The sequence below is a fragment of the Dendronephthya gigantea genome, unplaced genomic scaffold, assembly GCF_004324835.1.
Source record: "Dendronephthya gigantea isolate DGI-Jeju-01 unplaced genomic scaffold, DenGig_1.0 000013F, whole genome shotgun sequence".
Classification (NCBI taxonomy): domain Eukaryota; kingdom Metazoa; phylum Cnidaria; class Anthozoa; order Malacalcyonacea; family Nephtheidae; genus Dendronephthya; species Dendronephthya gigantea.
Window position 1 is genome coordinate 1,642,268 of NW_021163023.1, and position 18,019 is coordinate 1,660,286.

Sequence of the window (18,019 nt, forward strand, 5' to 3'; positions counted from 1 at the left end):
ATTTTCTGGTTTACCACCTTAAACCACCATGTAACTCCGACAAAATATCATGTTTGCTGCAAGTCAGTCACCTTTCTCTGTTACATATATTGTCAATTGTGTTTTAAAACAGAAGCGACAACCCCCCTGCAAAGTTAAATTTTGTTAGTGTTAACCAATCAGAATCGTGTATTTCACAATTAACAGGATATTCTTGTTACATCCGGTGGCCAATGTCTGTGCCAATGTGCTGAATATAATAATGCAGTCTCTATGTAAATATTGTAATATAACTAGTGACTAGTATTTTGCAGATTTGTGTGTGAACAGTTGGCGCTGGCTTTGCAGCGTAGGAACTGTTGTTCAACAAATCGTTCGACAAATACATTCACACTGATTACTTTCCATTTGCTTTCTAACACGCACAAGTCTCTACATAATAGAGCACACTTGTAAACCTTGGCCTTGTAGCATACATTACATATATTTTACAATTCTCTATGTAATATTGCAGATTTGTGTGTGAACACTTGCGTTAGCTTTGTAGCGTATGAACTGAACTGTCGTTCAACAAATCGTTCGACAAATACATTCACAAAGTATTATCAAATTCATATCACAAAATATCAATTTTTTCCATTTGCTTTCTAAAATGCACAACATTCCATATGTTTTCTAACGCGCACAAGTCTCTACATAATATTGCAGACTTGTAAACCTTGGTCTCAATCGATAAAACATTGGCTGCGGACATGAACGCCACAGACACTTTTCGGTTCTCAGTTCTCACATCACTACTAGTGGTTAGCTGTGCACGCGCAGCAACCCATAAAAATGGACTCGAGGCCACGTGGCTGATTTTTTCATCCAGAACCAAAACGGTGATAACGTATTTATTTTTTACTAGAAATCATGCATGCAGCACCCCTCGCTATTTTCAACGAAGAAAATAATCTCCTTGCTGGGCTTGGATTAGCTATAACTATAAGTTTATATTATGGAATGACTCAATGGCAAAGCGTCGATAGCCAATATTTTTATCATTTGTTACAAAATATAGTCATAACATTGAAGGTGATGTCACCCGTTTTCTACAGGCGTTTATAGACCCTACCAACTTAGGTAACTGTTAAAATTTCAACATTCGAGGCTTCAGAAAAACATCGAAACAGTACACAATCTTCAAGTACAGAACCTCAAATATTCTTTGAAGATATATATGCCGTTGACGGTAAAAGCTTTGATTTTGAAGCGACGACAGTTTCATTAAAATATAGCAGCGAACATTAAAATACAAATTTACTCTTGAAAAACCCATTTTGATAGTGTTAAAGCCTCTCCTAGCCGATTATGACTTTTAAAAGCCTACCTTAAGCAGTTAGTCCTGTAGTGTAAACGCACTATAGGGCTGACCTAAAACTGACCTAGGACCAAGTCTCAGGTCAGTCTGGCGGTGTAAACACATTTTCACTGACCCAAGCTAGTGTGCTCGAAGCTAATTTCCATGACAACAAACGTAAATTCGAGAATTGGAATTTTAGTCGCGAATTTGCAAAAATTATGCGGAAATTCAGAGATTGATCATTACATGGCGAATTTCGGAACTTGGCGATGAGTTATATCATATATTTTTTTAATTAATTTTGCAAGAAATCGTTGTTTGCCAGTAATCCCAGTAATCGTTACGTCGTTGTATACTTGTATTCTTTTACGACGCTTTGTACGAAAAAAACAATCAAAAAACTGCAAAATTTGCAAGTCCGTCATGTAATACTTTCCAAAGCACTTGTTGCGTGTATGTTGCGTGTATGTAAGTCCCGTTAGCCAGGTAACTAGTGTAAACACACCCTGTAAAGCCTGGTTAGGTACTTCTTAGGTACGGGTAAATGTCAGGTAAATGTCAGCTCTATAGTGTAAACACGGCTTAAGAAAGCAATAGGCTATTTTTAAATTTCATGTTTGAACGTCTGCATGCACCCACAGGCGAACGTGAAACACATACGGCAAAGCTGAATTTGCTGCTTTTCTAAATACATCAGAAATAGCCTATTGCTTTCTTACGTTACTGCTCAACATCGCAAATTTTATGTGGAACGTTTGTAATTTAGCGGAATTGCTGCACACGTTAGGACAGTGGAGTTAAAACACGAAGTTTGTTAGCGGTTCGACGTGTCGGGTAAACATCAAGCTAAAGCCAGTAAAGGTCTCTAGTATTTAATTTCAGGTAACTTCAAGGTCAAGTGAAGCTGTATTGCCAAGAGGTGTAAAATGCATTAATTGTAATAATATGATACAGTTGTATAACAGTGCACACAACTTGCATATTTTTTGCCAAGGTTTAGTTTTATTGCAGTCAGTCAGTTTAGAGGTTATATACGCACATGCAATTTGGCATAGAATTTGAACCAGGGCGCTTATATTATATGTAAGCGCCCTCTTTTGGACAACTTGTCAACTTTGGATTCCGCTATGTTTTGTCACAATACGCTGGTGTAATTCCTAATCTCCGGGCGGAATTAGTACCCTCGCACGGCGCTCCGCACCGGCTCGGGGATAAAGTCAACGTTTGGTCGTATTATAAATATGTAGTCGATCAGTTATTTCAATTACCCTGGTCTGAGCAGTCACGGCGGAAAATTGAAGCTTCAAAATTTCATGCCGTGACCACTGAGACCAGAACTCCTTGCGGGTGTCACAGCTTGTTAGCTGTTACGTCCGATTATGCATAAGATCTATTGGCCGTCGCTAAAAGCTTAATTATTGGGGGCTGCATATCAGTCATATATTCGTCTTATGCCCGACTGATTTTTTCAGAGCGATTGTTTATACGGTATGTGAACACAAATAAACACGCATAAATAAGCCTTCTATTTCTTTTCACGTTAACTTTGTTAATATTTTTACATTTTGGGAATTTCATATGACATGTTTCCTTGTTATTCGTCGTAATTTAAATGTTGTAGGCCTAATCTGTTGTAATTCGATTTTCATATGTTGAATTTCGCATAACAACGAATTACGACATCACGTCGACATGTGAATTACGCAGATATTGACTACGAATATGTGTAGGTGACAATTGTTACCAGTGACATGCATGTGTGCGTGCTAGGTTTGAGAGTGTGCGCCAGGTTAAAAGCTTGGTTTTCACTATAGCATAACATAAGCGTAAGAGGTGAAACATTCCGACTTAAATATATGTAAAAAAGACAAAGCAGGAAATATAATGTTTGGAATTTCTTTTGTCTTGTCTTAGCTTATACTCAAAATTCTTGTGCTTAATGTCGATGTATGTGACACACGTTTCATTGTGTTTCATTGTTTTTCCTTTTGTCCTTCCTTATGGCTATGCTTATGTCACAAGTGAAAACCTGGCTTTAAAGCAAAAGTCTAGATTAGAACGAACTCACTTCTTATAAATGTTGGGTGCAAGAAGAACATATAAATAAGCACCTACTCCTACTTTGGTGTCGAATAGGCTACAGGGATTCAGGGATGACTTTCCTAAGTTACTTTTAGATAATGTTTAGGCTGCTTCAGTCGCTGACACTTCATTAAAATATACGACATACATAATGCCTCACACAATTAAATATGCCACCATATACAAGGTTATTTATGAATTTCCTACCTTCAATTGTTTATATCCTACAACATCCTAACGAGCGACGATATAGCATAAAAAATGAAACTAATATTTTTTAAAAGAAAGTCTTTGTAATCTTCGTTTCCAGCAAACATAAACTTCGACACGAAAACAACATTCTGACAACTATATAGTCAGTGGTATTGTCATCTGGAATGCTGTGATGTTCAAGCCCACCTGCTCGCAATGGAATTTCCCCTGAATAGCAAACGAGACTAGTTCTCAGGCTTTTGAGACTAAACCTGTCACATTTGCCTCGTTTGTTAATGTTTCTGCAAACTTATAAACAAATGTCGAGTATCTAAACCATGTTTCTATTGACCAGGTTCAACCACGGCCCTTCAGTATTCTCTGTTCAGGCCAGGCTTGAGGTATTGAGGAAACTTTTGTGTTTTTGAATCGGTTTGAAACTGAAGGATAATATTTTCCTGACAACAGAGTTAATGCAAGTTCTCAATAGTCAAATTAAAGCACTGGGGCCGGTTGTTCGAAAGGCGTTTAGCTATTTACATTGAAATATTTCAGCTCAGTTGTTCAATAAATAAATAATTTTGTTTTTCATTTTGAACTTATCCACCGTTTAAGCTAAACGCCTTTCGAACAACCGGCCCTTGAACTGTAAAATTTCAAGGACTTTTTTGTCTCGCCGGAAATGATAGAATTATATTCTTTTCTTTAAGCTATTTTCATACATCATTAATTAGCACGTTTTCTATTCTCAAGTACTTTTCAAGTGCCCTTAAAACTGTTTTTTTATTCAAGTGGTTAAAGGTCCTGCACGAACGCTGGAGAAGTTTCGTTTACAAGACATTTTAAATTATAGTTTTATATTCTCTTTAGGACCTGCGAGAGCACACGAGAGTCTTAACGCTGAATTACTTGGAAATGTGGAGTTAAAGTATTTGCTGATGTTTTGCGATGGAACGGCTTTTATTAAGGTAGCTATCATAGCTCAGTTTTCACACAGGCCATGTATATAGCGACCCAAACTTGCGAGATAATTTGAACGCGAGAATTTTTTTTGTCAATTTTACCCTTATACAATCACAAACACCCCAATTATATTCACCAAAGTAATACAAAAATATAGTGAAATAATCTCTGATAATTTTGCCGACGTCTTACGAACGAATTAAAAACTGCTTTTAACATGACAAAACACAGCGATGTTTTGATCATCACAATCAGCATGGTTTTACACGATCCTATTGGTTGAAAAAATAGACAAGCAAATTTATGCCCAGGCCTTTTATACAAAGATCGTGTTCAGCCATTAGTATATAGATCAGTAACTAAAAAAAACAAAAATGTAAAAACCTAAAACCTAAAGGTTCCACCAGGATAGTATATTGAGGTCAACGGCTCCCCCCGAGCGAGAGTGTTGGTTTTCCCAAAATTGTCTCGAAAATTTGCCACTTCAAATTCTCTTTTCGATCACACACGGAGATTTAGCTACTCACCGAATATGGTTATGAAGGTTTTGTTATATGGCTTGATTTCAATTATCTAAATACAGATTACAATATAAAAAATTCATAAAACCAGTACGTTTCCTTGCAAGGAACGGAAAGTGTATCTATATGTATCTATACTGCTATATATACAAATAGAACAAGTGCAGGTGTAGTTTGACGTACAAACTCTCTACTGTCATCGAGACTGTAGAGCTTTGTAGAAATTCTGCAGAGCTTTGCAATCGTCTTGGAAATTATGGTCATGGCCATATTGAACAAAATACTTAACAAAATATAAAAACATTTCTCGTCGAAATACAAGGAACTGTTTCACCATCCTCGTGCTTGGAATAAATATCTGCTCCATGCATGGTCAACTAAATATTTGACAATTTCTTCATCTATTGGACTTAAAAGCACGCCAAAGAATTGTCTTCTTCCAACCATCTTCTTTTTTTTCACCACATTCAACTTGCCTTCTTATTTCGTCCCGAAATTTCTGTTTTTCTTCTTCAGAGACATTCATACTTCCACTTGCTTCTTGCTTATTTTCAGTACCTGTGTATACCATGAAAATCAACATACACGCTTAGTTTATGAACGTGCTCTCTTGCAATAAAATCTATACTGCAATAGCGTGCAAGTGGTGCAACCATATATAAATCTAAATACTCGCAGAAATATACCAACTGCTGACTGCTCGATCGTCATATGATTTTAGTAATTTCCACATGTTGCGTTGCCAAATCGCGTCCTGTCCTGTTTGGGCCTTAAGGCGATCTAATAAAACTGGAGTGATACCATGTGATATGTTCCCAATCAGGTGACTTTTCTTCCTAATGGCGGGTAGTCTGACAACTTTCAGGGCGATTCTTTTTCAACCATTGCAAAGAAGAATGACAAATTGTGCAGCAATTCAAATCTTTTTTTCTACATGTGTCTTTATATTCGACAAAGAACTACAATGTTTATTTTATACTTGCAAATTTTTACACGTGCAATTCCACCCAAGATACGATCTGTCGTTTCCAGTGCGGTCAAGAGATTAAACTACTCTAAAACGATATTTTACGTTTATAGTTTCTATACTGCTATATATACAAATGATAAAAAATTAGGTCACGTTTTTTAGGTACAAACTCATTTGGGGATCATAAGCAATCGCGTTCAGACTGAGTGCCCTGGCACTGGTGCCCGGCGCCTAAGTTGAACATGATGCTTCCAAATGAAATTGGGCATAGTGTCCATGAACGGGCACTACCTTCAGATGTAGAACACAACAAAATCACTGTTCTCAGCATGTTTTATGAAGCAGTTTTGACTTTGGACACCAGTGCCGCGCCGCAGGCACGCAGGCACTCAGTCAACCTCGTCAACCTAAGTTACGCTGCATCAAAACCGATTAAAAACAGCTACAAAGACTTTATTCATGAACAACTGCCTGGAAGAAGTTGGCAACGAATGTTTTGTGTCTTATGACAAACTTAAATCGTATAAAATTTGTCTTGACCCATTAACCGTCTGTTCAAAAGGGTTTGTACACACCGGATGTGGTGGTTTATCGGACCACCAATTTTCTATTGCACAAGGTTGTCCAAATTCTGTATTTTTATTGTATTATTCTCCATTGAGGAAAGAATCCTCTAGTGCTTCGTGGGCATAAGGTCTATCATCAATCTTGTAATTAATCAGCCACGACACAAACTTTTGAGCTTGACTATCTCCAAGTTTCTTCAAATTGACAGAGTTTCCCTCCAAAATATATTGCATTCGTTTTAACTTTGATCCGAAAGGATGTTCACCTTTAGTTAAGATGAAGAAAGCAATCATACCCGCGACTTGGACATCTGATTTCTTTTTGAAACGAGCTACTTCGTCCTTGTCTATTGCTTCAATTACTTCCGGCGGCATCCATCCAGGAGTACCTTTAGCGAATGTTTCAACTGTCGTGTCATCGTCATTTAGAACGCGGCTTATCCCAAAGTCTGCTAATTTCATGCGACCTTCGATATCAACCAGAACGTTTGATGGTTTTAGATCTCTGTGCAATATTCCTTTACCATGAAGAAATTTAAGTCCTGATAGAATTTCCCTAATCATTCGTGGACCATGCTCTTGTAGATGTTCAATACTGCATGCTTGAACAAGTTCCCTCAAGGTTTCTTCGCAAAGATCAACAATAAGATACATGAAGGTATCGTCACGGTGAAAATGTCGATAGCTCACTATGAATGGAGAGTTTTTTGTTTCAATGAGACTCATGATTTCCTTTTCGTTTTCAACTGTTTCATCCTCACTTTGTACCAAAATTCTCTTAACAGCAACTTCACTTCCATCCTTCATGAGACCAACATAGACACAAGAAAAACCACCATCGCCAATTTTGAATTGATTCTTTGCGATAAAAGCCTGCATCGGTGTTTCAGTCTATGGAGAGAAAAACCATAAATTATCTATGGTTAGAATCGAATACCTTTCGTCATCATATTAAATAAAAGCAAGGGGGCCACTTGTTCAAAGCTAGATTAGCCCTAATCCTGGGTTAAATTTTACTCCGCTGTTTTGGTTTATATGCTTCTGCACCGCTGCTTGTTTCACGACTTTGCAAAATAAGACTTTTATTGATCCACAAAATATTTATGGAAAAACATGTCTAACTTCACAAAGAGTGATATGCACATCTGGTTTAAAAATATATTTTGTCGCTACAACCCGTGTGGATGGATGTGATTTAAGTTTCTTGGTTTAGGGGGGGGGGGATCACGCTAACCAGACCGACGAGACACAATTGTGTAGTCGCCCTCTGGTAATGAGTAAAATTAAGCTACCGACAGTCTAACGGAATCCAAATGCGCGTCGTGGAGCTGGAGCTTAAATGAGCTATACCGCGTCGTAAATTACACTCCTATAAACCTTAGCTGCTTTTTAAATATTTACCTTGTCTAACTCGTTCAAATTCATTGTTTTCAACATCTGAATCTTCTCACGATGATTTACAGACCTTTTGAGGATAGTTGTAATTTCATCATGACCAAGGTTAATACTCCATTCAAGAAGACTCATTTGCCTTCCTTCAACAAGAAATGTTTCAGCTCTCCACACAGCGATGTTCTTTTCCAACAGAAGATTAATCAAAGCAATTGATTTTTTTGCAACAGCCATCTTTAGGACGTCAAAGCCAAGAGTATGAACGCCCATTTTATTTTTAAGGGTTATGTCACCGCCCTGTTCAACTAAATACTTTACCATTTCTAATGCACCAGCATCGACAGCAGTTTCCAGGGATGTCACCCCCTTTTTATTTTTTCCATTTACATCAGCTCCACTTTTGACAAGGTATTTTACTATTTCTAGAGTTCCTTCAGTAACTGCAGCGTGCAGCACTGTCCACCCATCATTCCTCTTGCTATTAATATTAGCGCCATTCTCAACAAGACATTTTACAATTTCTAGCCTACCATTAGAAACAGCAGTGTGCAACACTGTCGTCCCTTTATTATTCTTTTTGCCATTCACATCAGCGCCATGTTCAACAAGATATTTCACAATTTCTAGCGTACCATTTGTAACGGCAGCGTGCAGCACTGTCATCCCTGTATTATTTTTTCCATTTACATCAGCGCCGTTTTCAACAAGATATTTTACAAGTTCTAACTTACCACTAGTAACAGCATAGTGCAGCACTGTCTGCCAGTTATTCATTTTGCCATTCATTTTGCTGTGTTGAACAAGATATTTTACAATTTCTAGCCTACCATTTGTTACAGCATAGAACAGCACTGTCGTTTCTACATTCTTTTGGCCATTTACATCAGCGCCATATTCAATAAGATATTTCACCATTTCTAACGTACCTTTAGTAACAGCATAGTGCAGCACTGTTTGCTCGTCATTATCCTTTCCATTTACATCAGCGCCGTTTTCAACAAGATATTTTACCATTTTTAACGTACCTTTAGTAACAGCATAGTGCAGCACTGTCCACCCGTCATTATCCTTTTCATTTACATCAGCGCCGTTTTCAACAATATATTTGACAACTTCCAGCGTACCTTTAGTAACAGCACTTTGCAGCACTGTCGTCCCAAAAATTTCCTTGCTATCTACATTAGCCCTTTTTTCAACAAGATATTTCACCATTTCTAACGTCCCTTTAGTAACAGCATAGTGCAGCACTGTCCACCGGTGTTTATCTTTGCCATTTACATCAGCGCCATGTTCAACAAGATATTTTACCATTTCTAACGTACCTTTAGTAACAGCATAGTGCAGAACTGTCTGCTCGTCATTATCCTTTCCATTTACATCAGCGCCATGTTCAACAAGATATTTTACCATTTCTAACTTACCACTAGTAACAGCATAGTACAACACTGTCCGCCCGTTTTCTCTCTTTCCATTTACATCAGCGCCGTTTTCAACAAGATATTTTACATTTTCTAGCGTGCCTTCGGGAACAGCACTGTGCAGCACTGTCGTCCCGTTAGTATCCTTTCCATTCACATCAGCGCCTTTTTCAACAAGATATTTTATTATATTTAGAGTACCCTTAGTAACAGCATGATGCAGCACGGTCCAGCCGTCATTATCCTTGTCATTTACATCAGCGCCATGTTCAACGAGATATTTTACCATTTCTAGCGTACCTTTTGTAACAGCATGAACCAGCACTGTCCAACCATCGCTCTTTTTTCCGTTTACATCCGCGCCCTTTTCAACAAGATATTCAACTTTTCGTAATGAACTATAAGAAACAGCATAGTGCAGCACCGTCCACCCGTCTGCACTCTCACTCTTTACATCAGCGCCCATTTTAACAAGATATTTTACCATTTCTAACGTACCTTCAGTAACAGCATCATGCAGCACTGTCCACCCGTCAGTATCCTTGCCATTCGTATTTGCACCCATTTCAACAAGATATTTTACCATTTCTAGCGTACCCTTAATAACAGCATAGTGCAGCACTGTCCACCCGTGTCTATCCTTGCCATTTACATCAGTGTGACATTGCTCAACTAAATATTCGATAATGTCTGTTACACCAGCATCAACAGCATGATGCAGGGCAGTTTTGCCCGACTTATCTTTGCAATTTATATTAGAATCAGTATTTTCAACAAAATATTTCACAATTTCTAATGATCGAGACTGTATTGCACTCTGAAGAACGTTGCAATCGTCTTGGAAATAACGCTCAGTGTCATGTTGAAAAAAATACTTAACAAGATCGAATAAACCATTTCTCGTCGCTATCGACAAAACTGTTTCACCATCCTCGTTCTTGGAATAAATGTCTGCTCCATGGTCAACTAAATATTTGACAATTTTTGAATCCACTGGACTAAATTGAAAAGCATGCCAAAGAATTGTCCTCCGCCAACGATCCTCTTTGTTTTCACCACGTTTAACTTGCTTTTTTATTTCTTTCCAAAATGTCTTTTTTCCATCTTTAGAGACATTCATACTTCCACTTACCTCTTCTTCTTCTTTTCAATGCCGGTCCTATATATGCACAACGAAATAAAGATTAGCAACATAGCCATAGGCTTTTTGCTGCGTAATATGTTATACATTTGTCAACTTATAATGATCAGTAGTAAATTTGTTTTCTACATGGAATTGTGGCCAAAATGATTGTTTGATTGGCTCGTTGGTTTTTCGGAATTTCCAATCAAATTTTGTCTAACATAGTGAACTAATAATAATAGAAGACATATGATATGCATACATTTTATCGTATTTCAAAAATATAACAGTTCAAAATGTAAACAAAGCATTTATTTATTTTACGACTGGAAATTCCTTTTAAGTTTTAAACAGTTTCCTTGATTAGTCATCTTGAAGTGTAAATATCTAGTTCTTTTTATTCACTCGGAGTTCTTTTATGGAATTTTGGTTTTGAAAGGCTCGGCTTAACGTAATCCAAGAGATTTATGGATCCCGGATTCCACTGCTTGGATTCCGGATTCAACTCTTTAGATTCGGTTGGATTCCGGATTCCACATTATTGGTGGATTACGGATTCCAATTTATAATTTTCCAAGCTGAAGGCAAATAACCGCATTTCATATTAGGCATTTCATATTTCACTTTAAAACTTCTTAAACAATGGATTCTAGAATAACCAGGAGTTTGGATTCTGGATTCCTCGGAAAATTTGGATTCCAGAATCACTGTTATAATCATATATTCTTCTTGCAATTCGATTATTTTTACGGTATGTTAACTCGTAATTACTCGGCGTGAGCGACGGAGTTGAAAATTCGCTTAGGTTTTGTTTTTTTGTTGTTTTGTTTTTCGTCGTCGCAAGTGTGTTTTCGGGCGAAATTTAGTATGTGACCGTATTTATCTACGTCACAGTTTTGTCTCCCAAGAGTTGTGGTGCACAGCTTTGGCTAATTTTCCGATGCGCGATTCGATTTCGCTCGCATGATACGGCAATTCCAATAAACCGTTCTTTTGATGCTGTTCGATTAAGTTTAGATTTATCTACCGGGTGTCCCAGAAAAAAGTACTCCAGTTTGATTATTAATAGCTTCTAAACCAGCTAAGCTATTAAACTGACATCACTTTCACTAGATAGAGGGAAGACTAACTTCGATTTTGATATATTACAATTGTATTTTACTTTAAAATTTACGGAGATATCAATGTTCAAAATTGGTAGCATATTTCTGGATGTGTCTAAATTATATTGATTAACATTTGATACGGCGTTTTTTGCATAATTTAGACACATCCAGAAATATGCTACCAATTTTGAACATTGATATCTCCGTAAATTTTAAAGTAAAATACAATTGTAATATATCAAAATCGAAGTTAGTCTTCCCTCTATCTAGTGAAAGTTATTTCAGTTTAATAGCTTAGCTAGTTTAGAAGCTATTATGAATCAAACTGGAGTACTTTTTTCTGGGACACCCAGTACGATTTTGAACAATTGAACTTCTATACTTTTTAAAGCACGATGTGCTTCTGAATTTCGCGATCGAACAACATTTAGGTTCGCAAGCCATTTAAATGAGTATGAACTGTATTGTTTATGTTCAGAAGCTTTATATTTTTATATTAAAGACTGGCACATGCGCGGCACGCCGGAGTTAACGCCAGAACAGGCGTCTTGTTTAAATATAAACACCCATACAAGCCTTCTAGCGGCGGCTCTACTCTAGCGCAGCCTCGTACCTAGGCACTTTAATAAACTTTAAATATAGGCACTAAGGCACCCCGCACTACAGGCTTGTACATAGATCAGTCTCAGCTTAGTCACTGATCTATGTAAAAGCCTGTATTGTGCCTATATTTATAGTTTAAAGCGCCTGGGTACGTCAACGAGGCTGACTCTAGCATCAGAAGACGACAATATTACTTCCGTAATATTGTTCATTGATATTTTTACATTTTAGACATTATTATTGGTTTGGAGTGAACATGCCGATAAATGTGCGTTAGTTGGCTTAGAGTAAGAACTAAACACGAAGTCTGATCTTCGGAATGTTGGGTAAAAGACGAAGACATAAATATACAAGACTTCTACTTTGCCGTCTGAATTAGCTACAGGGCTGACTATCCTAAGTCAATTCTATGTAAAGTTTAGGTCCTAAAGTTAACATGAACCTTCACTGCTTAAATGAATGATATAAAATTCGTGTATCAAGACAATGAAGCATGCAAGCTTTTGAGACAAATTGAGCATACGACCGCACACAATGCCTCCCACAAATATGCTCCCCCACACAGCCACAGAGTTATTTATTAACCACTTACCTTCAATTGTTTATATCCTACAACATCCTAAAGAAACAACGATACAGCAATCCAAAAGAAACGACGATACAGCAAAAAATGAAGCAAATGTTTTTTTAAAAGAAATCTCCGTAATCTTCGTTCTCAGCAAACATAAACTTCGATCAGGAAATCAACTATTGTCAAGTGTTGTTGTCAAGTGTTATCGTCAATCATCTTCTAACATGCTGTGATGTTGTGATGTTCAACACGACCTGCCGGGATCGGAATTTCTCTGAACAGCAAACGAAACTAGTTTTCAGGCTTTTGAGTGTAAAACCGTCATAAATTATTTGCCTTCGCTGTTCAGAAGTTTGCACATAAGGAAACGTCTGGAACAAAAACTCTTAGTCGAGCATCTAGACCATGTTTCTACTGACTATGCACTGTAACATCAAAGCCCTTTATTATTGTCTGTTCAGTTCAGTCTCGAGATATTGAGGAAATTTTAATGTTTTTAATCGGTTTAAACTTCAACGATAATTTTCATAACTACAAGTGTCTGAAATGAAATGTGATCAAGAATTTTACCAATTCTTAGTTAAATATTTCAGTTCCTGGCAGCAGAGTTCATGCAAGTTCTCAATAGTCAAATTTAAGCACTAAATTGGAAAATTTCAAGGACTTTTTGTCTCGCCGGAAATTATAAAATGATGCTCTATTCTTGAAGCTATTTTCAAACCTCTTTATCACGTTTTCTATTCTCAAGTACTTTTTAAGTGCCCTTAGAACTGACTTTTTAATTCACGTGCTTTACAAGATATTTTATTTAAAGTTTGGGCCATTTAAAGTTTTATACCCTTCTTAGCATCTACGAGAGTCTTAACGCTGATTTATTCGAATACATACGCCAGGATATGAATCGCATACGGCTAATAGCATCGTGTAGATATAGACCTTAAGAACATACTTCCTAGCTAACGCTAGGAAGGGTAAAATAATAGACTCATAATGAAGATAGCTATCCGACTGGAAAAACTTAGACTAAGAATGGTTTGCGTATTTCATACAAACTTCGCAAATAATTTGTCTTGAACGATTGTCGGTCTGTTTATGCCAGCGTTAATACACACGGATTATCACGCACACTGCTGACTTTCCATGGTACCGGCAGCATTTTATTTTGTGCAAATTTCTTATCTCGATTGTATTAGTTTCTATTAATAACGAATGAATCCTCCAATGCTTCGTCAGCATAAGGTCTATCATCAATCTTGTATTTAGTCAGCCACGACACGAACGTTCGAGCTTTATCATCGTTAAGTTTCTCCAAATTAACAGGATTATCTTCCAAAATATTTCTCATTCGATCAAACGAAGAACCGAAAGGATGTTCACCTTTAGTTAAGATGAAGAAAGCAATCATACCCGCGACATGGACATCTGATTTCTTTTTGAAACGACTTTTTTCGTCCTTGTCTATTGCTTCAATTACTTCCGGCGGCATCCATCCAGGAGTACCTTTTGCGTATGTTGCAACTGTCGTGTCATCGTCTTTTAGAACGCGGCTTATTCCAAAGTCTGCTAATTTCATGCGACCCTCGATATCAACCAGGACGTTTGATGGTTTTAGATCTCTGTGCAATATTCCTTTACCATGAAGAAATTCTAGTCCGGATAGAATTTCCCTAATCATTCGAATCCCTTGCTCTTGTAGATGTTCAATACTGCATGCTTGAACAAGTTCCCTCAAGGTTTCTTCGCAAAGATCAACAATAAGATACATGAAGTTATCGTCACGGTGAAAATGTCGATAGCTCACTATTAATGGTGAGTTTTTTCCAATAAGACTCATGACTTCCTTTTCGTTTTCAACTGTTTCATCCTCACTTTGCACCAAAATTCTCTTAACAGCAACTTCACTTCCATCCTTCATGAGACCAACATAGACACAAGAAAAACCACCATCGCCAATTTTGAATTGATTCTTTGCGACAAAAGCTCGCATCGGTGTTTCAACCTGTTGTAGAAAAAGATGTTTAAATGGTTGTTGCGCATGAAAAAAGTCTGAATTGCGTAGTCACAGTCTGGTAACGAGTCAAATTATGCTACCAACCATTAAAATTTGAAGATGCTACCATAAACTGCTGCGGCGTAAACTCCTATTAACCTTACTCATCTGTAGGTACACCACGTAAGTATCTAATACTGCAACGCTTTCGGTCCGTTAACCGGAACCTTCGTCACTGCAATAGAATAGTGCTTTGCAGTATTAATAATTTATGTGGTGTACCTAATCTACTTAAACATCAAATCTGTTTGATATACTTTTCTTTCAATTTACCTTTTCTAACTGGTTGCACTTCGTTTTATTCAGTAATTCCAGTTTCTCGCAATGATTTACGGACTTTTTGAGTATAGTTGCAATTTCATCATGACCAAGGTGAATACTCCATTCAAGAAGACTCATTTGCCTTCCTTCAACAAGAAATGTTCCAGCTCTCCACACAGCGATGTTCTTTTCCAACAGAAGATTGATCAAAGCAACTGAATTTCTCACAACAGCCATCTTCAGGATGTCAATTCCAAGAGTATGAACGCTGATTTTACTTTTAACAGTTATGTCAGCACCTTCTTTAACTAAATACTTGATAATTTCTAATCTACCAGCATCGACAGCATAATGCAGCATTGTCCGACCGTCAGTATCCCTTCCATTTAGATCAGCGCACTTTGTCACAAGATGTTTTAACATTTTTAGCGTACCTTTAGTAACAGCATTTCTTAAGTTCTCCCACTCATCAGTATTCTTGCCATGCACATCAGTGCTCGTTTCAACAAGATGTTTTACCTCTTTAAGCCTACCTTCTGTAAATGCAGAGTACAGCACAGTCTCTTCTTCATTATTTTTACCATTTACATCAGCGCCCTTTTCAGCGCTGTTCAGTACTCTCCCCCCTTCAGTATCCTTGCCATTTATGTCAGCTCCGCTTTGAACGAGATATTTGGATATTTCTAGCCTGTTTTTAGCAAAAGCACTCCGCAACACTGTCCACCCGTTAGTACTCTTTCCATTTACATCAGCGCCGTTTTTAACAAGATATTTTACCATTTCTAGCGTACCTTCAGTAACAGCATCGTGCAGCACTGTCCAACCGTCAGTATTCGTTCCATTTACATCAGCGCCTTTCTGAACAAGATATTTTATTATATTTAGAGTACCTTCAGTCACAGCATGATGCAGCACGGTCCACCCGTCATTGTCCTTGCCATTTACATCAGCGCCATGTTCAACAAGATATTTCACCATTTCTAGCGTACCTTCAGTAACAGCATGAACCAGCACTGTCCAGCCATCAGTCTTTTTTACATTTACATCAGCGCCCATTTCAACCAGATATATAACTATTCGTAATGAACTGTAAGAAACAGCATAGTGCAGCACCGTCCACCCGTCTGTACTCTCACTTTTTACATCAGCGCCGTTTTCAACAAGATACCTTACCATTTCTAACGTACCTTCAGCAACAGCATCATGTAGCACTGTCCATCCGTCGATCTTTTTTCCATTTACATTTGCACCCATTGGAACAAGAAATTTTACCATTTCTAGCCTACCTTTAGTAACAGCATCGTGCAGTACTGTCCATCCGTCAGTATCCTTGCCATTTACATCAGCGCCACATTGTTCAACAAAATATTTGACAATGTCTGTTTCACCAGCATCAACAGCATGATGTAAAGCAGTTTTGCCCGACTCATCTTTGCAATTTACATCAGCACCACAATCTTCAACAAAATATTTCACAATTTCTAATGATCGAGAATGTATTGCACTCTGAAGAACTTTGCAATCGTCTTGAAAATTATGTTCAGCGCCATGTTGAACAAAATACTTAACAAGATCAAATAAACCATTTCTCGTCGCAATACAAAGAACTGTTTCACCATCTTCGTTCTTGGAATAAACGTCTGCTCCATTGGAAACTAAATATTTCACAATTTCTTGATCTACTGCACTAAACTGAAAAGCACGCCAAAGAATTGTCTTCTTCCAACGATCTTCTTTGTTTTCACCACGTTTAACTTGCCTTCTTATTTCGTCCCGAAATTTCTGTTTTTCTTCTTTTGAGACATTCATACTTCCACTTGCTTCTTGCTTCTTTTTAATACCTGTGTATATCATGAAAATCAACATACACGCTTAATAAACGTGCTCTCTTGCAATCAAATCTATACTGCAATAGTATGCAAGTGGTGCAACCATATATAACTCTAAATACTCGCAGAAATATACTAACTGCTCGATCGTCGTATGTTTTAGTAATTATATACCTACCCTTAACTAAAGATGATGATCTATAATTATATAGTTTGTTATGCAAATATTTTCGGCTCTTGAATAACTAAGCGTCGCGACATTTCAACGTTTGGAATTTTGATTGCAATCAAATCACAAAAAAAAACAAGACAGAGCTTTTATTATCCAACTGTCATGACGCGACTCCCTCGAATGTTGTTAAGTTTGTTACGAACAAAAAATATGTGTAGACTTCACATCATCTTTCGATACTGATACAACTTTGGTTTAGGCCACAGGGAGAGTCAACTTTACGATCAAAGTTATATTCATATTTTCATGTTCATATAACCGTAAAAATAATTGCCTACAATGCAAAAGGAATCAGTCAGGCACACAAGACGAATGTATGAATACGCATCCTCGATTTTGCCATCTTGTTATACTAACTATTCTAGGGCTATCCTAGGCACTGTATGGATCTCTACGGTTAACCAACACTGCTATATATGCTCAATGGCTCGCACAAAATAGATATGCTACCCGATGATCCCCTGAGATTACCAGTTGCGTCTCAGTTCTGTAGTGATGGACAAAGTTACTGACTAAGCAAAGTTATTCATTAACTTCCTACCTTGTATGGTTTTATCCAACAACCTCGACGACACGACATCGAAAATTAAACAAATTTAATTTCGATAAAAATCTTTAATCTTATCTTCGATGACAAAATCAAGTATCTTCAATGATATTATGAGTTTTATCCAATATTATTACGGTTCGTCATGCAATCACTTGATCATTATGTTATCTCTATGACGTCATCCTCCCGGGAGCGAGATTCCCCGAGTAGCAAACGAAACAAAACGAAACTAGTTCTCGGGATTTTTAAGTTAAAAATCTGTCAAAATT

General features: G+C 37.4%; 2 protein-coding genes across 2 annotated transcripts; both read right to left on the minus strand.

Annotated features, from left to right (window-relative positions):
• Positions 1-6,063: 6,063 nt before the first annotated feature.
• LOC114519422 (putative ankyrin repeat protein RF_0381) lies at positions 6,064-10,053 on the minus strand. The gene is made up of 3 exons (XM_028539548.1): positions 9,307-10,053; positions 8,017-9,015; positions 6,064-7,506 (listed from the first exon to the last, which is right to left on the minus strand). Exons 1-3 carry the CDS (start codon positions 10,009-10,011, stop codon positions 6,697-6,699), a joined length of 2,514 nt encoding a protein of 837 aa, XP_028395349.1. The 5' UTR covers positions 10,012-10,053; the 3' UTR covers positions 6,064-6,696.
• A 3,395-nt stretch (positions 10,054-13,448) lies between these two features.
• LOC114519503 (putative ankyrin repeat protein RF_0381) lies at positions 13,449-17,841 on the minus strand. The gene is made up of 3 exons (XM_028539643.1): positions 17,742-17,841; positions 15,152-16,980; positions 13,449-14,827 (listed from the first exon to the last, which is right to left on the minus strand). Exons 2-3 carry the CDS (start codon positions 16,946-16,948, stop codon positions 14,018-14,020), a joined length of 2,607 nt encoding a protein of 868 aa, XP_028395444.1. The 5' UTR covers positions 16,949-16,980; positions 17,742-17,841; the 3' UTR covers positions 13,449-14,017.
• Between the last annotated feature and the right edge of the window lie 178 nt (positions 17,842-18,019).